The sequence below is a fragment of the Mastomys coucha genome, unplaced genomic scaffold (genome assembly GCF_008632895.1).
Source record: "Mastomys coucha isolate ucsf_1 unplaced genomic scaffold, UCSF_Mcou_1 pScaffold12, whole genome shotgun sequence".
Classification (NCBI taxonomy): domain Eukaryota; kingdom Metazoa; phylum Chordata; class Mammalia; order Rodentia; family Muridae; genus Mastomys; species Mastomys coucha.
In genome coordinates, this window is record NW_022196894.1 from 30618279 (window position 1) to 30644842 (window position 26564).

The 26564-nt window shown below is 40.4% G+C and overlaps 1 protein-coding gene across 10 annotated transcripts in view; it reads left to right on the forward strand.

Moving 5' to 3' along the window:
• Lrch3 (leucine rich repeats and calponin homology domain containing 3) overlaps positions 1-26564 on the forward strand; it is a 106948-nt gene that overhangs the window by 64904 nt on the left and 15480 nt on the right. For 3 of the 10 annotated variants that reach the window (XM_031363685.1, XM_031363682.1, XM_031363690.1), the window contains exons 9-19: positions 1041-1189; positions 2984-3060; positions 11611-11662; positions 12446-12595; positions 14296-14346; positions 16117-16170; positions 20376-20447; positions 21640-21688; positions 22433-22540; positions 24412-24518; positions 25539-25676. In XM_031363685.1, the coding sequence (XP_031219545.1) occupies positions 1041-1189; positions 2984-3060; positions 11611-11662; positions 12446-12595; positions 14296-14346; positions 16117-16170; positions 20376-20447; positions 21640-21688; positions 22433-22540; positions 24412-24518; positions 25539-25676 (1007 nt within the window). The remainder of the gene's footprint in view (positions 1-1040; positions 1190-2983; positions 3061-11610; positions 11663-12445; positions 12596-14295; positions 14347-16116; positions 16171-20375; positions 20448-21639; positions 21689-22432; positions 22541-24411; positions 24519-25538; positions 25677-26564) is intronic. The other 7 variants (XM_031363688.1, XM_031363686.1, XM_031363683.1 and 4 more) reach the window with 6 other exon arrangements.

The following is a 26564-nucleotide window of genomic DNA, read 5'->3' on the forward strand; positions in this document are numbered from 1 at the left end:
TCGTGGAGAGCTGTTGAACTAACTGGTGAAAGTACTTAGCTTTGACTTAAGAATGATGATATCTAGAAGCTCACCAGATGCAGCACTCATGTGCCTAGATCTTTAGTTGCCTCCCCTTCCTCTGAAGTAGCTCTTTTAGTGGAATAGACATTTTGTTTAACAAGTTATAGTTTTCCAGTCAGAATTTGAGTTTTTAAATAAAGAATCTTGAGAAAATTCTTCAGATGATTCCCTTTTACTTCAAATTGCTGCAAAATATCTAACACATTGACCTCTAGCAAGTAATTTTCTAAATAGGGAAATCTTTGTTCTCATTTTTTTTTTCAGTCTGAGCCACAGGAAGGGAACAGTCAATAAGTTGCTTTTTCTCCAACTCCAGCTTCTTCTTCTCCTGTCTTTTTTGTTGCCTTCTACTTTCTTTTGAGTTAGCTTATATCTGAAACCCATACTCCTGAAAAAATGATGCAGCCATCATTCTTTAAACAGCAGCCATCTTCTCTGTCTCAGACTCAGGCTACCCTGTTTAAAACACCAGAGCCACCCAGAGAAAACAAATGCCTTGGGTCTATACTTCAGTGGCTAACCCTGAGTTGTTGCATTCTTTAGTGTGTTTGGACTAAGGTTTTATAAGAGATGATTTTTTGTGAGGAGCCATAAACTAAATAATAAAGATGTGTTTCATTGAAACATCATTCTTTCTGCATACAGAACAGACCCAGGAGAAAAGGAAAATATAATTTTTTTAGTATTTATTTTATGTATATGAGTACACTGTCCCTGTCTTCAAACACACCAGAAGAGGACATCAGATCCCATTACAGATGGTTGTGAGCCTCCATGTGGTTGCTGGGATTTGAACTCAGGACCTCTGGAAAAGCAGTCAGTGTCCTTAACCTCAGAGCCATCCCTCCAGCCCCAGGAGAATGCTATTTAAACATGCCTTTTATTAGCTGTTTAATTTTGAATCTCTCTCTCTCTTTATTTGTGTGTGTGTGTGCACATGTGCATGCATGTGTGTGTATGTGTGTGTGTGTGTACAGTAGAGCATGATCTGGATCAGATAGACTACATTGACAGCTGTACTACAGAAGAAGAAGAAAACGATGTGAAGCAGCCCAAAAGCCTGGACACGAACAGTCTCAGCTCACAATTTATGGCGTATATTGAACAACGGAGAATCTCGCATGAGGTACCCTTTCTAGATTACAGTTAGTGTCCCTACTGAGAGCAGTTGGTGATGGTAGAGATCCTTGTCATATCAGTGATTTATCGATTTAGGCCTAATTGTTTCATTTTTCCCTTTTTGTTTTAGTCCTGGAGTTTTCAGATTTAATTTGGAAAAATCAGAGGATAGTCTCAAAAATGATTCCAGTTTTATTCCTCAGATAAGCAGGCAGATTTCATTCCTTCGAAGAGACAGTAAAAGGAGATCTGAGTGTGACCTCAGGCCTCTGAAGGAAGCACACGCTCGTTTCTAGGTAGTCTTGCTTTCTGGCTGGTCCTTTTTGCTTGATTATTTTGCTTTTTTAATTATTGCTAGTTACAAACCTTAATTAGATAGATAATTAAACCAAAGTTGACTTTTGAGGAAACATTCAACTTACCCGTAGAATATTAATAAGTTTAATTATACTGGTGCTTTTATCCTGAGTTAACAGAATATAAATTGTGTGCTATTAAGATTCTTGGTGTCTCTTATAATGAAGCATTGAATTGCCTAAAAAACAAGTAAGCATTCAGGCCACTGTAGAGTCTCTGCCAGTTCCTTAAGGGTCTCAAGTAGAATAGCATTCTTCAGTCTATCTAGTCAGCGTAGTAAAATGGCTTCATTTTAGCGTGTCCTGTGTTGATGTCTGGAGTTTGTCCCAGGCCCTGAGCAGGGGTTGTTTGAGAAACACTGGGGGCCTTTTTGAAAAATGATGTATTTAACTTTTAGAAATTACGGCTCTGTGGCTTCAGGGGGAGGATGGTGTGGAGTCAGGGCATCCCTCAGAAGAAGCCTCTGGTTCCTGCAGGCGGCTTTGAACACAGCGGGGTTGTTGAAGTTCAGAAGATACTTGTTTCTGGAATCAGATAAAATCAAACCCTGTAGCCAAAAGAGAATGATAGACTGTGATTGACAAAGCTGCCTTGTGGTTTAAGCTGTCAGTCTCTCTGCTGGAGCCAAGAGCTACTTTCTAATAAAATTTAAATGAATAATACTACATAGTACTCTTTAAAGAAATCCCTTTTCTTCTCCTGTCCTCTCTTTCTTTAATGACTTTAGAATGCATTAGGTTGTCTAAGTGCAGTGCCTCGCAGATGCTGCTTACTGCCTGCTGGGAAACGTTGGATTTACTCTTTCCCTAGCAGGTTGTAGAGGCTCATTACAGTATTTTTAATACCACGTGTGTGGTAGCCATGTGATTCTATGGAATAAACTCTTGGTATTTTTGTGTCATATAGCTTTCTAAAATTTGGTGTTTGTGATGGTATGATGAAGCAGTTAGTTTAAGTTAACAACCTGTGAAGTGGACGCTAATGAAGTAACTCAGCAGGTGCAGTTAGGCCTGTGCATGTCAGCACACAGACCACAATGTGTACAACATGGAGGTCAGAAGACAATTTTGTGGAATTGTTTTTTTCCATCCAGCTCTTTTTAGGCTCTGGAGATCAAACTCAGGTTGTGGGGTTTACACATTGGTCCACCTCACCAGCCCTTGTTTTGTTTTCTGAGTTAGTCTTGCTATGTCACTCAGGCTATCCTCAAACATCATTCTTTTGCCTCAGCCTCCTGAGTGTGGGTGTATAGCCACATACCATCACACCCTGCTAGCCTGTTTAAAAAGCATTTTTAAACACAAAGCTCACAGAGGAAAAGCCTAAAAAATAATTTTTAATGTACAATTTCCTAAAAGTCATACTAGAATATATAATTACTGTATTTTAATATATTATGTATGTTAATTACTGACTTCTTTTTATTCCCCCACTTTGGGTCTAGGGGTCACCAGTAAAGCCAATAGCCGTTAGAGAGTTTCAAAAAACAGAAGACATGAAAAGATACTCACATCAAAACAGGTTTGAAAAAGCAATTCAGCTTAATTCTTTCTTTCTTGAAACTTAGTAATAAGTGAATTGATTTTATTTTGTGCAAATCCAAATATAATGAAGATATTTAGCTTATGTGTGCTTTAGAGGCTATTTAAAACTAGATCAGTCTTCATTTGTTCTAACACTATTTTTAAAAAAAGTAAAATTACTTGGTTCCAAGTCCAGACCCTTACTTTACAATTAATTGATTTGAAAGTACTTAGTAGTAATGAAATTTTGTGGGGATAGTGTTTATTTAAGCATAGAAAATTTAAAGATTTTCAGAAGCCCTATATTTATTTATTCCTTCTACATATACTACCCACTGTACTTAGAGTCTCCCTTCTTCTAAATCAGCTCAGTGCTGTTTTTCATTCTAGATTTCCAAAATGATTCTCGCTATAAACTGTATCACAGTAGTTAATTTTTGTTTTGTTTTTATTTTTTAGTCTTTGATCTTTATGTATGAAATCTTAAAAAAAAGTAGGTTTGATATATCTGTTCTTTTTGTTTGTTTGTCTGTTTGTTTTTTAAGTCATGGTTCCTCTATCCTGGCTGTCCTAGAACTCACTCTGTAGACCAGGTTGGCCTTGAACCCAGAAATATGTCTGTTCTTAAATAATAGCAAATTTACTATGAAGCTTCTATCATTCATCCATAGGTCTTTATATCACACAGTATGCTAATATTGTCCCAGGAACTATGAAGTAGCTGGAATAAAGAAAATGTAGTTATGGGGCTGGAGAGAAGGCTCAGTGGTTAAGAGCATTGACTGCTTTTCCAGAGGTCAATTCTCAGCATCCACATGGTGGCTCACAACCATCTGTAATGGGATCTGATGCCCTCTTCTGGTGCATCTGAAGAGGGCGATAGGTACTCACCTACATAAAATAAATAAACCATAGTAAAAACATATTTAAAAAAAAAAAAGAAAGAAAGAAAATGTAGTTGTATCGATATTGTGTTACAGCTCTTGAGGGGAAAGGCACCCTGGCAGTCGAGAGCCAAGGAATACCAAAGTCCACCTTACAACAAAACGCACAGAAGAGATTCATTCACGCCGGGCACTGGTGGCGCACGCCTTTAATCCCAGCACTTGGGAGGCAGAGGCAGGTGGATTTCTGAGTTCAAGGCCAGTCTGGTCTACAGAGTGAGTTCCAGGACAGCCAAGGCTACACAGAGAAACCCTGTCTCAAAAAAAAAAAAAAAGAAGAGATTTATTGGCAAAGACATAGGAGAAAAGGGGGCTTCCTCTGCTTGGAAGAGAAGCAGTGAAAAATCTGAGCAGGAGGCAGGTTTTATTTAAGGTTTCTTGACACCAGAGCTTTCTAGGGAACCCTGGGTTTGGAAGGATTTATGGCCTGATCTTGGGCTTTTTTTTTCTGTAGGGCAGGATCTGGCCACTCTCCTACCTTGAAGGACTGAAAAGGTCATTGTGGCCCCAAAATCAATCATCATAATTTAAAAAATTTCAAAGGCATAAAGTAGACCAGTATTCCTCAACAAAATTCAGCACCACTCTTTGGAGGCTATTTGAAAATGTATTTATTCCTTACGGGAATCACTTCCCAAGATCACTATAGGTGCTGCTAAGGCTGAGCCACCTCTAATGTGAGAGATGGTCTTACAGAATCACCTTCCATGAAATGTAAGTGATGCTGTTGCTGAGAGACATCCATAAGTGAAACAGTCATGGGCATGAAGGGGGAGACTGACCATCAGGAGGAACGGAGCTGCGGTAGCCCACACATGCCACATGATGCCAGGGACACTGCTGTGCCGAGGGCCCAGATGTCATCTGCACTGGCTCTCACACACACCATACTTCCCTCTCCATCTCCATCTTTAACTTCTCACAGCTTGGTTGTTGACATCGCAGGTGTGTGTGGTGCTCCACATCTAGCCCCAGAGCACTTCCTCGCTCTGCTTGTCTGCTGAGTGGCCATGACAGAGTAGGAAGAGCTCCAGCTACTCTCTAGGAAATGTGGGTCGGGCGTGTGTAGCTACCATTCAGACTCAAAGGGCTCATTTTTTCAGCAGTTGTAGTAGTGGCTAATGCAGTACAGTACCTGAAGTCCCTTCAGTTCTCATAGATTGCGTGGTAATTGAAAACCTAAGATCCAACACCTAGCTCTACAGTGTATTGACTATGTCGCCTTTGGAAAGTAACTTTGTTTCTATCTCTTCGTCCATCTGCAGCTGAGGGCTGGAGGGCTTCTTCATTGGTAGGTTGTTGTGAGGCGCCATCCTAGCGTGGGGGATACTTGGACGGTGTGTGGGTGGGTGTGTAGTAACACATGGTAAGAACTCAATGAGTGTTTGTCTCTGTTTGTCCCAGAATGGAGTTATCAAAAAAGAAAAAGCAAAAAAACAAAAACAAAACAAACAAACAAAAAACCTTGAGCTTTATTTATAAATGAAAAAAACTTGATTTCACAAGTGTATCAAAGGGAGAAGTTCTGGGCTGACAAGATAGCTCAGAAGGTAAATGCATTTGTCACCATGGCTGACAACTTCAGATCAATCCATGTAAACCACATGGTAGAGAACAGAACTGAGTCCCACAAACTTTCCTCTGATTTCCATACACGGGTGCACACGAGCACACACGTTCGTAAAATCAATCAATAAATGTAATGTACAATGTTTAAAAGGAAATCCCAATTTTAAATAAAAATAATACTTAAGAAGAGACCAAAATTTTTTGAGATGTTCTCCATAAATTGAAGTCTGTTTTAGCTAAGGTTTCTGTTGCTGTGGTAAAACACCACAGTCACCAGCGACTTGGGAAGGAAAGGGTTTGTTTATTTAACCTTAGTTTTTAAGTCTGTCACTGAGGTAGTAAGCTAGGGCAGGAAATCAGGTAGGGACCTAGAAGCAGGAACTGAAACAGAGGCCATGGAGGAGTGGCTCAGCCTGCTTTCTTTTTTTTTTTTTTTTTTTTAAGTTGAAAGAAAACTACACAACTTATTTGCATTAGTAACTAAATATGCATAAAAGATATTTAACTAATTTAGTCTTTGCCAATAACAATATTCAGGGGCAAATTAGAAGAATTTTTTTTTCTAAGCAACAGATTTAAAGATACATTGATTCTTTTTTTTTTTCCAAGATTTATTTATTTTATGTGTGAGTATGCTGTAGCTGTCTTCAGACACACCAGAAGAGGGCGTCAGAACCCATTACATGATTGTGAGCCACCATGTGGTTGCTGGGAATTGAACTTGGGACATCTAAAAGAATGCTCTTAACCACTGAGCCATCTCTCTAGCCCAAATTTATTCTTTTTTGGTTTTGGTTTTTGGTTTTTGGTTTTGGTTTTGGTTTTGTGGTTTTTCAAGACAGGGTTTCTCTGTATAGTCCTGGCTGGTCTGGAACTCACTCTGTAGACCAGGTTGGTCTTAAACTCAGAAATCTGCCTGCCTCTGCATTCTGAGTGCTGGGATTAAAGGCATGCACCACTACTGCCTGGCCCAAATTTATTCTATTTATTTATTTATTTAATGAAAATTTGGCCTTTTATTACTTATGTATAAAATATACACATGAGATCATAGTTTGTTATTCATATCATATATGTAATAGCAAATTGATTACAAGTAAAATTAACAGGTTAACATGGCATACGTTTATTTTATTCATAATAAGTTGAACTTAAAAATTAATATGATAAGAGACAAATAGAAATTTAATCAGTGAATATAAAATGATACTATGGGTCTAAATTTTTCTTTGGAATAGGTAACATGAAGATATATATTTAAATATTAATGTATACTTTTTATTATATTCACAATTCATTATTTTTATACCAATCATAAAAATGGTAGATATGTTATTAAATGAACATAAATAAAGTATTTTTGTTTGTTTGTTTGTTTTGTTTTTAGTAGAGCTTTAAAATCTTGGCTCTTACTGTTGTACAAACCCAAAATAAGAACAATTTTTAGACATTGGAGTTCCTTGTAATAAGACTGTACTTCAGTGTCTCTCACATCACCAAAGGATTTTACCTCCATAGTAGCTAAGCTAAGAGTTGACAGTTCTGCTGTGCCAAGGAATGAATTGTAGGTATGATTATTTGGATACATATTTCCTGCTATTATCAAGGCTATTTGACTTGAGTGATTGTCATCATTCTTAGCCCACATGTGTATTTAGATGGTCTATCCATGAAGTCATTCATTAACTGTTTCAATGAACAATGGTTCTGCTTGGAGGGTGGCACAGACACTAGGTGAGGGTAAGATTCTGGTTCATTGGCTGTGATGATTTTGAAAAGCATTCATCTCAGAAAAAGAGTAACTTATAAAGTTCTCTTCTTCAAAATTTATACAATGATTATAAGTATTTTTGGGGGGTGATTTTTTTTTTATTATTTTCATTATTTACATGTCATATGATTTCTCCTTTCCCAGTTTCCCCTCTGAAAAAACTTTTTAAAAATTTAAAAAAAAAAAAAAAAAAAAACCCTGTTCCCTCCACCCTCCCCCTGCTCACCACCTCATCCTCTCTGCTGCTTACTGGCCCTGGCATTCCCCTACACTGGGGCACAGAACCTTCATAGGGCCAAGGGCCTCTCCTCCCATTAGTGACCGACTTGGCCATCCTCTGCTATACATATGCTGCTGGAGCCATTAGTCCCACCATGTGTACTCTTTGGTTGGTCCCTGGGAGCTCTGAGGGTACTAGTTAGTTCATATTGTTGTTCATCCTAAGGGGCTGCAAACCCTTCAAACCCTTAGGTCCTTTCCCTAGCTCCCTCATTGGGGACCCTGTAACTCAGTCCAATGGATGGCTGTGAGCCTCTACTTCTGTATTAGTCGGGCACTGGCAGAGCCTCTCAGGAGACAGCTATATCAGGCTCCTGTCAGCCAGCACTTGCTGGCATCCACAATAGTATCTGGATTTGATTATTGAGTATGGGAAGGATTCCCAGGTGGAGCAGTCTCTGGATTGTCCTTCCTTCAGTCTCTGCTCCATAGTTTGTCTCTGCAATTCCTTCCATGGGTATTTTGTTCCCCATTTTAAGAAGGAATGAAGTATCTACATTTTGGTCTTCCTTCTTCTTGAGTTTCTTGTGGTTTGTGGATTGTACTTTGTTTATTCTGATCTTCTGGGCTAATATCCACTTATCAGAGAGTGCATACCATGTGTGTTCTTTTGTGATTGGGTTACCTCACTCAGGATGATATTCTCCAGATGCATCCATTTCCCTAAGAATTTCATAAATTCATTGTTTTTAATAGCTGAGTAGTACTCCATTGTGTAGATGTACCACATTTTCTGTATCTATTCCTCTGTTGAGGGACATCTGGGTTGTTTCCAGTTTCTGGCTATTATAAATAAGGCTGCTATGAAAATAGTGGAGCATGTGTCCTTATTACATGTTGGAGCATCTTCTGGATATATACCCAATAATTACAAATATTAAGCAAAACATTCATACAAGCCACCTCCCAAATTAATTGTCTATGTTTCTTTTGACTGTATAAATAATTTTGAAATATGTAAGCTGTTCTGAAAATCATAATATAGTGTAAGAACATCAAATAAACAATCCTACTAACAGAAAGGCTGAGATAGGAGAAGCATGATTTCAAGACCATTATGTGGTATACAGCAAGACACTGTCACATACAAACAAGCAGAAGGTGTATATGGATTGTACAACATTGGACCTATTTCTCCAATGACTAAATTAGAGAGACCACTGGATGACAGCCAACAAATTTCTAATTCTTCATATTTTTAAATTTCAATTGATTAGGATATATTGATAATATTAATTTTCATATTAAGAGATATTAAGGAAAAGTGATTGTTACTTCCTCTTATTTTTATGGAGTTATGTTTGTGTGGGTTTGTTGAAAGATTACTTTCTTGCTTTTTCTAGGGTGTAGTTTCACTCCTTGTGTTGGTGGTTTTCATCTATTATCCTTTGTAGGACTGGATTTGTGGAAAGATATAGTGTAAATTTGGTTTTGTCATGGAATATCTTGTTTTCTCCATCTATGGTAATTGAGAGTTTTGCTGGGTATAATAATCTGGGTTGGCATTTGTGTTCTCTTAGGGTCTGTATGACATCAGCCCAGGATCTTCTAGCTTTCATAGTCTCAGGTGAGAAATCTGGTGTAATTCTGATAGGCCTGCCTTTATATGTTACTTGACCTTTTTCCCTTACTGCTTTTAAAATTCTTTCTTTGTTTAGTGCATTTGGTGTTTTGATTATTATGTGACGGGAGGAATTTCTTTTCTGGTCCAGCCTATTGGAGTTCTGTAGGCTTCTTATGTGTTCATGGGGATCTCTTTCTTTAGGTTAGGGAAGTTTTCTTCTATAATTTTGTTGAAGATTTTTACTGGCCCTTTAAGTTGGGAGTCTTCACTCTTTTGTATAACTATTATCCTTAGGTTTGTTCTTCTCATTGTGTCCTGGATTTCCTGGATGTTTTGGGTTAGGAGCTTTTTGCTTTTTGCAATTTCTTTGACTGTAGTATCAATGTTTCTTATGGTGTCTTCTGCACCTGAGATTTCTCTCTTCTATCTCTTATATTCTGTTGGTGATGTTTGCATCTATGACTCCTGATCTCTTTCCTAGATTTTCTAACTCCAGGGTTGTCTCCCTTTGTGATTTCTTTATTGTTCCTAGTTCCATTTTTAGATCCTGGGTGGTTTTGTTCCTTTCCTTCACCTGTTTGATTGTGTTTTCCTATAATTCTTTAAGGGATTTTTGTGTTTCCTCTTTAAGGACTTCTAGCTGTTTACCTGTGTTCTCATGTATTTATGTCCTTCTTAAAGTCCTGTATCATCAACATGAAAAGTGATTTTAGATCTGAATCTTGCTTTTCCAGTGTGATGGTGTCTCCAGTACTTGCTATGGTGGGAGAATTGGGTTCTGATGATGCCAAGTAACCTTGGTTTCTGTTGCTTATGTTCTTACGCTTACCTCCCGCCATCTGGTTATCTCTAGTGCTACCTGCCCTGACTATATCTGACTGGAGCTCATCCTTCCTGTGATCCTTGTTGTGTCAGAACTCCTCAGAGTCAAGCTGTCTCTGTGGTCCTGTGATTCTGGAATCCTGTGATCCTGAGATCCTGGGTGTGTCAGAGCTCCTGGGTGGAAGTCAAGCTGTCTCTGGGACCCTGAGATCCTTGGTTTCTTAGAGCGTCTAGGAGTGGAGCTTCCTCTGGCTGTTATAGGACTGGTTGTGGACTTTGCGCCCAGGCTGCGGAGTTGGCTCAGGGAACCAGCCCAGATAGACTGGAAGGAACCTGTGCCACTGGTCTGGCGGAGTTACTGTGTGCCTGGGTCCTGCTGGTCCCAGTTACTCCCGGTGTTGGGACAGATGTTGTGTCCTCCTCACCTCTGATACTATGACCCTGAGTGTGTTAGAGCGCCTGGGAGTGAAGCTTCCTCTGGGTGTTGTGGGACTAGCTGCCGAATTTACGCCCAAGGTCTGCTCAGGACACCGGCCCAGACATGAAAGGAGTCAGCCTTCTTTCTTTCACACCCCAGAACCACCTGCCCAGAGGTGGCATCCCCCACAGTGGGCTGGGCACTCCCACATCAAACCCTCAGAAAATGCCATGTGAGGGTGGGTACCAGTAGGCAGTCTGGTGTGGGCATTTCCTCAGTTCAGGCTTCTTCCTACTCTAGCTGTGTGACGCTGACAGAAACACCAGCCAACAGAGACTTCAGCAAAGACTTGAAATTTGTGCCCTTAGCATATGATAATATGTGTCCTACCAGAGAAAAGACAGACACTTTCAGGGGGAAGTAGCCTGAAATGCCAAGTTAAAGAGTTTGACCCTCTGAGTTTGACTTCTAGCACTAGAGAGAAAAAAATATTTTGTGATGTAGTATTAGGTGTTAAAAGTATAAGAGCTTGAAAGTTTGCTTCTGTTTGCCTGCCAGCATCCTGATTTCAGTCAGGCATCATTAGTTACAGACACACATGACTTACAGGGTCTTGAAACATGGATCCCTGCTTGAGGAAGAAGATGAATACCAGACTGTAAAATTGGGGGTAGTAGTGCTGTGTCTGTTTGTTAAGCATTGCATAGGGCCTCACCTCTTCCTTTAGAACAGAAATCAGTAGCATTGTTACTCTGTTACTTAAGGTGCTTTACAAGTGCAGTGCCCAGGTTCCTGCTGAGTAAAATGGCTGTGTCTGTCAGCAGATCTCAGTTTAGTCTCTGGCTTTGGTCATGGTAGGAATGTGGGCCATGGCTATGCATGTTGTAAAGAGCCAGTGATGTTGGAAATGCTGTCAGCCAGCTGTCCTCAGAAGTGCTTCCGTGCAGTTGTTAGCTAGCCATCAGTGACCCATCATATGACATGCAAGCTGGGGACTCAGGTAGGCCTCGGATTTAATGTAAGTTCTCAGGCTTAGCTTTACAAAATGCAGTTCCTCTTTCAGTGTAGACTTAACAGCTTGCCTGATTGACAGAAACTTCTGTTCAAAATGGAAACTTTCCTTATTTTACTTGTCTCTCCTTACCTTGTCACTGAGTTATTCTTCTTCTTTGGGGGACCAGGGTTCCAGTTGAGCCATCATTGGTGTTATCAATGCCACCAAGTCACAATCAGGTAAGGTTGGTTCTCTTTTTTTAGATTTTTTTTTTTTGAGGTGGTTTGAGGGTTGAGGGGTTGGAGACAGTTTCTCTGTGTAGCCCTGACTGTCCTGGAACTTGCTTTGTAGACCAGCCCTCTGCCTCCCAAGTGCTGGGATTAAAGGTGTGCATCACCACCACCCAGCTTAGTTATTAGATTTACCTTTGTTGTTTGAATTTTGATTTTGCTAAGCTAAGATGGCTTTTTTTTTTTTAATTCTTTTTGGATGTGTGTCTGTGCATCCACACCCCACAGCATGCATGTTAGAAGTAAGAGAACAACTTTGAGGAGTTGGTTCTCTACTTCTACTGTGTGGGTTCATGGAATTGAACCCAGGTATTAGGTTTTAGTGGTAAGCACCTTTACTGGCTGAACTTTCTTATCAACCAGGTTTTCTTTTATAATACTTGAACTGGCATTAATTGTCAGATATATATAAATCTTAGGATTTGTCTTCTCAGTTAGTTCCTAAAGCTTGTGTACATGATAGTCCCTGCTTTTGTACATGTGAGAACATTGTGAGGGAGAAAGGTTAACAATAAACATGTACTTTAGGATGTTACCACTGCAGGGTAAAACTTGAGGTAGCAGTCTTCATTATATTGATGTGGGTTGTTGACATGTTACCTCTTGTCCCCTTACATGTTGTTGATGTGAGTTACTGACAAGTTCCTTGTCCCCTTACATGTTGTTGATGAGGGTTACTGACATGACGCCCCTTGTCCTCCTTACATGTCTAAAATGAGACCTCTCTTGCAGCTTTCACATTCAGACTTGGAGCTTCATCAGAGGAGAGAGCAGTCTATTGAGTGCACTCGGAGAGAGGCAAAGCTTGCTGCCCTGCAGTACGAGGAAGAGAAAATAAGGACCAAGCAGATTCAGAGAGATGCTGTCCTAGACTTTGTCAAAGTAAATCCTTTACCATCGTTGATGGATACTCTTGAAGTTAGGAGAAGAAATGTTTATTCATTTTGCCAAGACTGTCAGTTGTTATTGCCTTAATTAAAGGGAGTTTGAATTGAAGGTAGCAGAAGCTAGAAGAAAACCATGAGAAGAAAGATTCTACTGAAAAACCCATCTGCATGTTAGAGCAGTCTGAGAAGAAGCAAGCGGAGAAAATGGAATAGAAAGTAATCACAGTAATTAGAAAAAAGCGAAGGCAGAACCTCTAAGTTTAGTTGGCAGTGTTGCCAAGGAGAGTGGGAAGCATCTGAGTTTGTGTCTACATGTGTCACTGTGTGCTGTACTGAACTGTTCTGTGTCCCCTCACCCACTGCATATGATACTAAACCTATCTATTAATAACTGTAATATTACCATGGCAGGTGCTATGCTATTTGTAATCTAAGTATATGGGAAATTTCTAAATTGATGGATACTGAGCAATGAATAAAATCATTGAAGAGAAATTTAAAAACAAAGAAAGTAAAAGAAATAAATAGATGGACCCAAAGCAAGGTTTTGATGAGAGTCCAGTTTAGGTCTCTGAAAGCAAAGAGGGGCCAAAGGCAGGTGTAAACCCAGCTACACTTCTTACCATTTAATGTCTCACCCAGGGTTCCCAGTTTTCTCTGCTTGTGGTATTTGTTTCTCTGACAGAATGAGAAAAATCACTTGAGATCATGTAAGAAGACAGTCCTGGAACTGGATGTGTAGCTGAGTTAGGGAATTAGTACTCCTAGCAAGCATGAGCCCTAGATTCCACCCTAGCACTGCTTAAACCAAGTGTGGAGCTGCATACCAAAATCCTAGCACTGGGAGATGGAGACAGGAGTCAGAAGTTCAAGGTCGTCCTTGACTATCTAACAAGTTTGAGACCAGTCTGCGCTACGCGGGACACTGTCTCAAAAAAGAAAAACCAGGCATGATAGCACATGCCCTCTGTTCCCGGCACTTGGGAGCCTCCCACCCCAACAAAAGAAAAGAAATTTCAAAACACTAGTTGTATGCAAGTGTTTATCTGTCAGAATAACAGAATTAATAAATTGAGGAAAATAGCTTGTTATTAAGAAATTATAGCCAGGTGGTGGTGCATGCTTTAATCTCAGCACTCAGGAGGCAGAGGCAGACACATCTTTTGAGTTTGAGGCCAATGTGGTCTACAGAGTGAGTTCCAGGACAATCAGGGTTACACAGAGAAACCCTGTCTTGAAAAACCAAAGAGAAAAAAAAAAGGGGAAAAGAAAAAAAGAAAAACCAAAGAAAAAAGAAATTACAAATTTGCTTTTGAATATTGAATGTGATATGGCAGTGGTCTGAGTTGAGTTTCTATATAGAGGTGGAAATACTTGAGATTTGTCTGACAGAAAGCTAACTTATTAGCACCGATGTGATATGTAAAGCCATTTGAGTGAGTGAGTTACTGAGAGAGTAGTCATATGGAATTCGGAATGTGTGTGTGGCTTTTGAATGTTTTCTATTAATGCTTATAGAAGTATGATAGTATAGTTTATTGCAGTTCTTCATTTAAGCTAAAATGTTTAAGACAGGAGCATAATCTCCTTAACTAGTAAATATAAAAAATAAATTGATGTGATCCATTTAATTAAATGGAATGTATAAGTTCCAATGTTGAGATTCTAATTAGCTTCCTCTTTCTGGGGATATAGCAAAAAACATTACAAAATCCACAGGAACAGCCGCACCCTGGAAATGGTGAGGTAAGTCCATATAACTACTTTTTCTTGGAATTTGTTATTTTACAATGGAAATAAAATGTCTGCCATGTGGTTTTCATGTTTTCAGTGATCAAATGTTTAAATGATGAAAACATGATTTTTGGCTGGTGTAGTGGACATATGCTCATTATCCCATTAGCTGGAGGCAAGATGCTGAAGAGTTCAAGGCCAGCCTAAACTACATAGTGAATTCTGGGCTAGCCTGAGCTATATAGGTATCTCTAGTGCTACCTGCCCCATCTCAAACCAACCTACTCTCTAAAATTGACAGCTCTACCCCATTAAATTCTATATATGAAGGAAAATAAGGTACAGGATAAGGAAGAAGGTTATGAAAATATATAAGTTAAGCTTGTATATACAACCATCTAGAGATTATTCTATCCCCTCCCTTATCTGCAGCCTGAACCATCCTTTGATGGTGAGTGGTTTTGGTGATTAACCAGAGAACCTGTGACATTTCAGCCTCGGTGCTGATTTCCTTGTTATAACTCATGTATGTTCTAGATCAGTCGATACAGTGTCATTACAAATAAATATTTACAATTAATTGCTTAAACTTTAAATTTTATGTGCCTATTTTGGTCTGCTAAAATGAAAATTATTAAATGAATGATATTTTAGTATAGTTGACTTTCATATTGACCAGTTTTTCTTATTTTCACCTCCTGTAGACAGGGTTTCTCTATATAGCCCTGGCTGTCCTGGAACTCACTCTGTAGACCAGGCTGGCCTTGAACTCAGAAATCCTCCTACCTGTGCCTCCCAAGTGCTGAAATTAAAGGCACACGCCACCACTGCCTGGCTTTATTTGACTTTTTAAGTACATTATTTGAAAACTAAATGTAAATGGGGAGAGATGGATCATCGAGTCATGGCTTTTTCTGCCAAGCCTGATGACCAATTCGAGTTTAATTCTTCAGACCCCACTCCCACAGGTTGTCCTCTGTGCGGTGGAGCACATGCATGTGGGTGAGCACACACACACACACACACACACACACACACACACACACACACATAATGAATGAATGAATGTGGAGCCTGGTGTGGCGCTTTCTGCAGCACACTGTTTCTGCAGCACGGGTTCTTTCAATCCCCATGGGTCGCTGTGTGTAAGTACTGTGTATGAGGGCGTGAGACCTGAAGCATCCCTCTTGCATTCTCACTTGTCTGTCTTCACAGTGATAACTATGCAAACTTTTAACAACCAAAGCTTGATGAGATTAATGCATTTTTTTTAACTCCAACATTTTTTTTGAGATGATGTTTCATGTTTGAGCCCATCTAGAACTCAAGCGTGCTATATAAGGTGATGACCTTGAATTCCTGCCCGTCCTGTACCCAATTCCCAAGTGCTGTGTGCCAACAGACCAGCTAACATCACTGTACTTGTCTGAGAAAGACAATGAAAAGATGCCTGGACCATAGTTCATTACTCTCAGATTTACTTTTGTCATTGGTTTACAAAGTGACCACAGTTTGTTTATGCTGCAGCTTCACCAGCACCTCCCAGCATGCTCTCCTGTGAGCCTGAACTGTAGGAGGTTCATAGGAAGAAGGTGCCTAGAAGGAAGTCAGTACTCAGAACCACCCACCTGACTATGATGCTGCATGTGGTCCTGTGTGTGTGTGTGTCAACGTCTTGGGATGTGTCCTTCATGTGTTGCTCTCCTGTGTGTGTCCTTGTGGAATGTGTCACTTGTGTACAGCGTTTGTTTTTGACATTGCTTATTTTCTTCACCTTCCCAGTGTCCCTTCCCATCCAGAAGGTCTCAGCACACTGATGATAGTGCCTTGCTAGTGGTAAGAGAATGCAAAATGGAGTTTACATGTTTTTAGAGTAACTGTTATGCTTTTACTCAGAATTGATGTAAATACCATAAAACATGATGGGCAGGCACCATAACTAAATCCTCTATAAATAACCAGAACCTCTCTCTCCGTTAACTTTACAATCTAGCCAGGCTTCTAGAGTTTGACTCATACATCTGTCTAGTGAAACTAAGGGAAACCATTTGCATTGAGAACCCTTCTGGCTTCATATGTGGTGAGACATATGTAATGATTAGTTTTTTAAATGTCTTTTCTAATTTTGAGGCCACATACTTAATCATTAATTTGCCTCATGGAGTCCCACACTCCATGGCACTAATTATATGTGACAGCCTATTTTATCATGTATGTGGTTTCTGTTGTTTTCATTTTTACAGACTGTTCACCCATCCCTTGCGAATACAAGCTGTGTCACACACAGACGCTGGCCTGTCATACAGGCACACTGGCACTGTTTGCAGAAGTAGTGACAAAGACTTCACTTACAGAAGTGAAGTTCAGGTGCTCACAGATGAAGTTCTTCGAACTCAGAAGAGCATTGCGGGCAGTGCTGCCTCCTGGGTGAACACAGCTCTGCTGCATTGCCGGCTGCTTCATCCACCCAAGTAGATGGACCATGAAGGCTTTATTTAAAGTCTTTTTTAATCATTCTTGGAAGAGAATTCAACCATTTTTAAAATTGCTTTTCCCATCATGTTTTATGCTACTTTTTCATGTTTTTTTTTAATATACTCAAGAGTTTTGTTTGTAGTATCTCCTGTCTTAAGTGCTAGACACTGCCGTCACGTGTGCCATGAGTGTGTGTGCTTTAGAGGTTCTTACAGTATAGCTTGCACTGTACTCAGATTTCTGTGTATTCTGTGTATTCCTTCATATCCATTGTGATGGACCAAGCACATATTAACTGAAAAGTGACCATGAGGTGTTAGCAGAGTTTCACCACCACAAGGAGTGAAAACTTAGTTCATGTAGGAAAGAGCAGATTCTGATGCCAGTTAGTTGTCTTGCTCAGTTCTCACAGCAGTCTTAAAAATTAAGGTTAAACTTACTTGTAACAGTTTAGTGAGGCAGAGAATGTCTTACCCAGATGTGGCTTGTCAAAGGTCATAAGCTGGTAAGTCCTGGTCTGGGTTTGAACCTAATCCAAGTCCTGTAGGAAATATCCATGCTGGATTGCCTTCCATGCTAAAACTGAAGGCATGATAGGAAATCAAAGATGAGATTTAATAATACATAGAGTAAGTGATAAAAGTCCGAGTGTCCAGATGTTTTTGTCAAAGAAAAAGGTAGAATTTGGAAAAACAACAATAGCAAAATACCCTTAGCATGAAATCTGAAGTAGCCTTCAGCCGTTGTCAAAACACAAAATCTTTTATTTTTATTTATTTATTTATTTATTTATTGCTGCAGACATCAGTAGTTTATTGTTTTAGTCCAAACACATTCAAAATGGAAACTCAAAAGAATACTTTCCACCTGAAACAATTAAACTAGATTCTACCAGCATATAATGCTTACCACATTATTTTGGCTGTTGGTGTTCAGACCTGATTTCCTGAATCCGAGGGCCTTGACAATCAAATCTTTTGGGTGTTGTAATGCACGCCTGTACCCCAGCTCTTAGGTGGGTGCTGTAGTGCAGTCTTGTATCCCAGCTCTTAGGTGGGTGCTGTAATGCACTCCTGTACCCCAGCTCTTAGGTGGGTGCTGTAATGCACTCCTGTACCCCAGCTCTTAGGTGGGTGCTGTAATGCACTCCTGTACCCCAGCTCTTAGGTGGGTGCTGTAATGTACTCCTGTACCCCAGCTCTTAGGTGGGTGCTGTAATGTAATCCTGTACCCCAGCTCTTAGGTGGGTGCTATAATATAGTCCTGTACCCCAGCTCTTAGGTGGGTGCTGTAATGCACTCCTGTACCCCAGCTCTTAGGTGGGTACTGTAATACACTCCCGTACCCCAGCTCTTAGGTGGGTACTGTAATGCCCTCCTGTACCCCAGCTCTTAGAAGGTAAGCATGACAAAGAGGTTGCCTTAAGTTCAAGGCCATCCTGCTCTACAAACCTAGTTCAAGGCAAGCTTAGACTATGTCACAAGGCCAAACACCCAAATAAATAACAAAATACAAGCAAAATTCACATTTCTTTGTATGATAAGGAATATCCATCCATTGTTGTACAAACACTGGGCAGTAGAGTTAGGAGAATTCAGAGTCCAAGGTCACCCACTCTATCTAGGGGTAGGGAAGAAGAAAAAAGTTATACTTTTAAGAGTTATGTTTTAAATCTTGTCTCTGATCTCAGAACTGTTCTTCAAAGGGCTCATTTCATACTGCTCTTAAAATTTAAATTTTTAAAATACATCCTGACTGAAGCCTTCATGTGCTCTGGCTGCTCTGTCTCCATCCTTACCTCTAAGCTCACTTGTTTTTTTCTTTTTTCTTTTTTGGCTTTTCAAATATGAGCATCCCTGCCCTTAGACCTTTATAAATGCTGTTCTTGGCATGGACCACTCCACTCCTTGACTGATGTGTGCTCAGTCATGAAGGATCTGCTTCAAGGTCACATCTTGAAAATGGCTTTTCTGGGGCTGAGAGGTGGCTCTGCAATAAAGAGTACTTACTGCTCTTGCAGAAGGCTTGGATTTCTACCCAACAGCCACGTGATGGCTCACAACTATATGTGACTACTGCTAGAGGATCTGACACCTTCCCCTGACCCCTCCAGCAAGCAGCAGACACATACATGGTGCATATGGTAGACACACATACATTGAGACAAAACACTCATAAGTCATTATATAGAGAGTTGAGGTGCACTGTGATCATGAAGAAATGTCTCAGTGGGTAAATACTTACCTTGCATGACTGACTAAAGACCTGTCTTTGATTCCAGCACCCACTCTAGAAGTCAGAGATGGTAGCACATGTTTGTAATTCTAGTACTGGGGGTTGTGAACAGGTGGATTCCTGGGGGTTGCTGGCTAACTAGCCTAGCCTACTTGACAAACTCATTGACTATAGCACCTGGTATGCAAGAGTAAGGGCCTGAGGTTGAATCCCTAGAACCCTTGTAATGCCAGAAACAGTAGTGTGTCTGTGATCCTACTGTGAGAGTGATGTGAACAAGCTCTCTGTAACCCAGTTCTACAGCAGCTGAGGACAGAGACCTGTCTAAACAGGGTGGAACTGCGGACCACACCTAAGGCTGTCCTCTGACTCCATCCATGCATCATGGTACTAGTGCACCCATACCCTTACATACACAAATGCTTAACATATATACATATCATACACATGAAGATAAATGAATAAAATGAAAGTAAAATTATCCTCTTTGAAATTCTGGTCATTCAGAATTTCATTGCTGAAATCCTGGGTCGTCTCTTCGGTGTCGAGCTGAAGCTTCACGACTGGCCTCTCCCAGTATAACTTGGATTAACATTGAAAATTATTTTGGTTCATGCCACCCCTGATTGATTAAAAATGAATTCTCTGACTATATTTATTTCCCTTTTCACAGAACAATAGAAGACAAATTAGTTTCAAAGCTATTTTGCTAAAGTCATGGATGTCTTAAGTTTTATTTCCATCTGAAATAATTTTTATTAAGAAATACCTCTTTTTATTATAAGATGCCTATTTTGGGGGAAATGTGAGTTCTGAAACATCTACTTGTCTTATTTTCTGTGTCTTATTAGCAGCTATAGAACTAGAATAATGACTCTACATTCTAGATTAATGTGGCCTGAGGTCTTAAGAGTATTCTGGGGGTTTTTTGTTTGGTTAGTTGGTTTTGTTGTTGTTGTTGTTGTTGTTTTCGAGACAGAGTTTCTCTGTGTAGCCCTTGCTGTCCTGGAACTCACTCTGTAGACCAGGCTGGCCTCGAACTCAGAAATCCGCCTGTCTCTGCCTCCCAAGTGCTGGGATTAAAGGTGTGCACCACCACTGCCTAGTGAGTATTCTGAATAATATAGGTAGAAAGGTCCTGTTGTGTAAGTGATTGCATGATGCAGGTGTTCCCTGTCTCTTCTCTCTCTTAGCCCTCTTAGTATCTTAGTAAACTCTTTAAGTTTGTTGATGAACTTCCCTCTACCAGTTTTACTGCTTAGCTCTGCCTTCCTACCATTTGCTAATTCAAATGCTGCCCTTTGTTTCTTCTCTCCCTGTTTGAAATGTAGTCACTGTCAGGGTTGGATGGAGTGAGCTGCGTGGCTACCCGGCCTCATTGTTCTGCCTTCACACCTCTTAAGGTATCTCTTATTGCACTAATGAATCAGAAAATTCTGGGAGGGGATCTGGGGGAGGGTTGTGCAAGGGGCCCTTCAATTTTCAGTAGATTGGTATAACAGCAGGCAAGGCAGCCTTGAGTCGTATGGAACACACCTAAAGTCATGAAAGTACTAGTGTCACCACCATTCCAACAATCACCCCTCCATGCATAGTGAGTGTTGCAAGGGGAACGTCACATTTGATAAGGCAGATTTACAATGTTTTCAAGAAATGTGCCTCCCTTCCACACCTGTCTGAGTTTGGAACATGAGAACAGGCTCCTGTGTATCTGTGGCATACTTGCCTTCCAGGCAGATGGTCTGTTAGCTAGAATGCCTCGTCTTCCTGCTGATGAGGTAGGTGATGAAGAGGAGGACCAGCCATGACAGGGCCCCGCCCACAGCATGGGAATCAGCTTGTTTCCACCCTGCAAACATTCTTCCACAGACCCAAACCTGTCTCTTTCAACTGCTACAGCCTAGACTTGAATGCTGAAGACATCCAGGGAAACGCTTTGGTTCCATAGATGTGCTCCTCAGTGTAGCTTGTATGGATTCTCAGTAGTGGCCTTCAGAGCTGTCCCTGAACTGTTGGCCATACTTAATGTGCGCTCTTCAGCATCAGGAAGAGTCATGTGCAACTGGATTCCTTACAGGAAATACAGGCTTGAATTTGGATTTGCACACACCTTTAATCCCAGTACTCAGGAGGCAGGGGCAGGAGGATCTCTGTGAGTTTGAATCCAGTCTGGCCTACAAGTGGAGTTTGTAGAACAGCCAGAGCTACACAAAGAAACCCTGTCTCAAAAACTGAAAAAAAGAGGAGGAGGAGGAGGAGGAGTAGGAGGAGGAGGAGGAGGAGGAGGAAGAGGAAGAGGAGGAAGGTTTCTCTTCCAGTATATTTCTCAGTAATGGGTTTTGCCTTAGAACGATTCTTTTTCACAGTGTTTGAAGAAGCTAGTTAGATCTTTAAAGAATGTATTAGATAAATATGCAAAAAAAAAATCTGTATTTTTAAGAAAAAGTACAAAATCAGGCAATTTCACTAAACTTTCATTTCTAGACTTAGTTTGAAGGCAAATTGCATGGCTTTTTTATATCCACTATGTTACTAAAATATGGAACTGCCCTTTCTTAAGTAGTAACTGCTGGCATGCTTATTATTTCTCCACAGAGAGATGACAGAGTGGATGTCACCTCAAGCGTTCCTATGACAGAGACAGGTAATAGAAACGAAGGTGGTATATGATTTTTTTTTGTGGGTGGGAGAGAGAAAAACAGTCTTGTTATGTACCCCAAGCTAGCCAGAACTAATGGTTCTCCTGACTCATTCTCCCCAATCCTAGGGTTAAAACAGGTGCCTGTCACCAGGCTTAGCACATTTATTCTTTACTTAAAATTGTTTCTGTGTGTAGTATGTAGATGTGGGGGGGGGTAGGGGGGTGAGAGAGACAGAGACAGAGAAGAAAATCTCATGTGGCCTAGGCTGTCCTGTAACTGGGAATATTCTGAGGCTCCCAATTCTGGCTCTAGCTACAGAGCATTGGCTATCCTACCAGGCCTGGTTTCAGTAGTGCTAGGGAGCAAACTGATCAAACCCAGGTCTTCATGAGTGCTAGCCAAGCACTCTCCTGACTGAGCTATACCCCAGCCCTCTTTACCAAAACTTCTGTTTTTACTAGTTGGCCGTTTGACAAGAAAACGTGAATTAGCAAGGATATAGTTTTGCAAGAGACTAAGTTCAGTATATTAACTTTCAGTATGCATTTGTTGGTATACTAAAAATAACAATTTTAAAACTAAACGAGCAGCTTTACTTTTTACATGAGCTTTTCATTAACTAGTAGATCCATCATTTTTTTTACACATCGCCATGTTTGATTTGATCCTCCATGACATTTGTCTGCACCAACTTTGATTTCCTTACATCTCCTTTAACATCCTCTTGCTTTTCCATGCTGGTGTAGTCCGTCATTCCCCTGCACATTCCTTTCCTGCTGCTACCCAGAGAAATCAGTCCCAGCGCCCTGAAAGCTTCCTTTTCCGAGCTGCTGTCAGGGCAGAAGCTAATAAAGGTGAGTGGTGGTGACTTGAAAGGCATGGCAGTGGGGGTAGCTTTGCACAGTGACGTGAGCTCTTACATGCTGTTCAGCTGCACACTTAGCTGCCATCTTAGTAAAATGCTAGCTCTTCAGGGGCATCTTGGGTCTGTTTGGATTAACAACTTTCTTAGTACTATATAGCCAGGCAGTGATGGCACACATCTTTAATCCCAGTGCTTGGGAGCCAGAGGCAGGCGGATTTCTGAGTTCAAGGTCAGCCTGGTCTACAGAGTTGAGTTCCAGGACAGCCAGGACTACACAGAGAAACCCTGTCTCAAAAAGCCAAAAAACCAAACCAAAACAAAAAAGTACTATATAAAACATTTTATAATGTTTCAACTCTACATGATGATACAGACCTGTAATCTCTACATTTGAGAGACTGAGGCAGAATTGATTTTAAGGCTAGCCCAGGCTACATTCCAAGATCCTTTCTAAAAGCCAAAATCAAAATCAGATTAAACAAATAAACTTGGTCTTTATCAGAGAACATTCTTCCCTCATGATGAATCCTTTCTCAGATCTTTCTGTATCAACAAACTATTGAACATTTGTATACTTATTACCAGTAATTGTACTTTGAGAAATATGCATGTGTGTTAAACAAAAGATAGGTACAAAAACATCCACAGCAACAGTTTTTATAATGTGCCAAATTTAATGTTCACAAGTAAAAAGGGGATGAACAGTGATGTATCTGTACGGTGGATGTCTTACACGTAATGAAAACTCTATATACTAAATACTGATTATCTAGAATGTACAGTACTGATACATATATAATGTTGACCAAAAGAAGCCACACATAAAGAATACATACAATATTGTTTAATTTATAGAAATATCTCAAAGTGGAGAAAATAAATCTCGGGTGTTTAAGGTGAAGACACCAGTACCCTTTGGGTTCAGTGGGCAGAGAATATGCAAGAGGCTTTGAGGTAAAAATTGACTTATAGCACTGAGCCATTTCATTTTGTAAAATCATTTATTGGCCTGTATTTAGAACTCTGTAATTTTCCATATATGTGGTATTTGTCAACAAAATCATTTGTAAATGGATATAACTCAAACTAAAACATTAATACTGTTTTGCCATTATTTTTATTTTATTTATTTATTTATTTATTTTGAGTGTGTGTGGTTTTTTTGAGACAGGGTTTCTCTGTGTAACCCTGGCTGTCCTGGAACTTACTCTATAGACCAGGCTGGCCTTGTTTTCTTTCATATAATAATGATACTTTTAAAAAAAGGAAACCTGGGGGTTGGAGAGATGGCTCAGTTGTTAAGAGCACTGACTGCTCTTCCGAAGGTCGTGAGTTCAAATCCCAACAACCACATGATGGCTCACAACCATCCATAATGAGATGTGATGCCCTCTTGTGGAGTGTCTGAAGACAGCTACAGTGTACTTACATATAATAAATAAATAAATCTTTAAAAAAAAAAAAAAAAAAAAGGAAACCTTTATGTGTATGGGTGTTTTGCATGCATGTGGGTATGTCTCCCAAATGCCTGAGGAAGTCAGTATGAGACACTGGAACCCTGGAACTGGAGTTACAGATATTTGTGAGCCACCATGTGGGTCTTCATTTTGGTTTTTTGAGACAAGATTTCTCTATGTATACCTACCTGGCTGTCCTAGAACTCAGTGTAGACCTGTCTGGCCTCCAACTCAGAGATCAGCCTGCCTTTGCCTCCTGAGTGCTGGGATTAAAGTTACCAAACCTAGGTCTTCTGTCTACAAGATCAGCAAAAGTAGAAAATACTGTCTTGGCAAGGAAACTTGCCAGACAAATGTATTTTTCTAGCTCTGGCAATTGACCTATCTGTTTCATGTTTTCCAGGTCGTGCGTCCCCACTTCTTGTGTCATCTGCACCTGCAACTGATCCTACAGATGCCATAACAAAACAGAGAGAAGAAGAGCTGAAATTAATAGATCAGCTACGGAAAGTGTGTGCATTCTCTCTGCGCTGTACTTTGCGGTGCCGTTGCTGTAGTCCATATCCCTTTGGTCACATGCCATAAAGTCAGTCATATCCACTGTACAAAAGTGACGAGTCACTACTGAAGAAAGCCTTTAAACTTTTACTGAGAACATTAGATGACTAATTCTAAAAGTTGGCATTATAGCTGTGCTCACTTTCCTTTGTCTCTGTTTCTGTTTTTCTTCATGTTAAAAGGTACTCTCAGGAGAGTAGCTAAAATGTGTCCATGCCAGGCATGGCGGTCCACGAGTGTAACCACTCAGTTGCCTGAGGTAACAGGGTCACCAGTTTAAGACCAGACTGTGCTTCATAGCAAGCCCCTTTCTTAAAACAGAGCACTTACGTATATGTGCATATGCTCAGGGTGTCGTACATGTTGAGGGATTGGCTGCTTTATTTTGGAATTGAACAAGAATCCAGTTGGGAGTTAAGTTTTTGTTTGTTAAGGCAAGTTCTCTCTATGTAACTCAGGCTGGCCTCGAGCTCTCAGTCTTTCTCCCTATGCCTTTCTAGTCTGGAATTACAGGCACACACCACCATACCAGGACTTAGTGGTTTCCTAAATCATAAACTTATAGTAATCTCTTGTGTGCTTTTGTACCATTGTGACCTGGCTCTGATGCATACATTCTGACTCTGAGGGACTGACCTGAGTTAGGAGAAAAATGGAAGCTGTAATCTCTTAACTTCTTTTCTGGAGTTTGATTTGTTTTGTGTTTTGTTTTTATTTTGAGACAAGGTCTTTATAGCCCTGCCCAGCCTGGAACTCACTCCCCAGACTGGCCTAAGACTTGCTATAATTCTTCTGCTGTCCCAGCATCCTAAGTATTGAGATTACAGGCATATGTAATCCTTCTGCATCCTAAAGGCTGGCATTACAGGCATATGTCATTGTGTCCAGCTTTTTGTCTGTAGTTCTGACTATCTTTATATCCTATATGATAACCACTCTTCCATTAATGCATGGCATCTCCTGTCCTTGCAGCACATTGAGTACCGGTTGAAAGTCTCTTTGCCCTGTGACCTTGGATCTGCTCTAACCGACGGTGTTGTACTTTGCCACTTGGCTAATCATGTTCGGCCTCGATCTGTCCCGAGCATTCATGTCCCATCTCCAGCCGTGGTAAGTTGTACTCCCAGGCAACATTGGCTATTATTTCATCAGATGCTTTTCAGCTCAGTGGAGTCATTGGGCTGGAAGCTAGCAAAGCAGATACCAAGGTCCCAGTCCCTGCCTTCCTCTTGTCACTTTGACTAGAGAAAAAGCAGACACATGAAAAATCTACAGCATGTATTGAATATTGTAAGACATATATATATATATATGAAGTGTGCTATGAAAATACCAAAAGAGAACCAGTTAACTACCTAGAGAATTCAAAGCAGCCTTCTATAGAAGAAGTTGGACTAATTTAGTTATAAAGTATGGGCAAGAATTGGCCAGCTAGCAACTTAAGGAATTGTTTAGCTGTTGAGAATAGGTGACACTGAGGATGAGTGCAAGGGTGCAGATGCCTGTGGTAAGGCCCAGGCTGTGCTTTAGAGGCCTTAAAACAAATCAAGCACTTAGAAGTTTGTATTAGTGTAAATAGTGGGCAGCTTTTGAAAATGCTTGTTAATTGTTCAGTAGGCATAGCAGTACAACGTACACTGTTAGAACTTCACTAGAGAAGGCTAGCAAGATGGCTCAGCCAATAAAGAATCTTACCACCAAGCCTCACAGCCTGGTTTACAGTTGGATATGGTGGAGATCAACCGTGCAGAAAGGGCTCTTTGTTCTTCTCTGTCCATTTATGGATAACAATGTGCTGACCTGACCCCTGGCTCTAGGCTGGAGCCAAGCTTATGACTTATATCTACAGCCTGGTGCTCTGTTGACAGAATCCTGCCAGATGTCTTTGAGTTCACTTATTGTTATTACCTGTTGGCCGCCTGCGCCAATGTTAAAGAAAGGGTTCTTCTGGTAATAGGAGTTAGAAATAGATAGAAAGAGATAGGAGAGAGTGGCCAC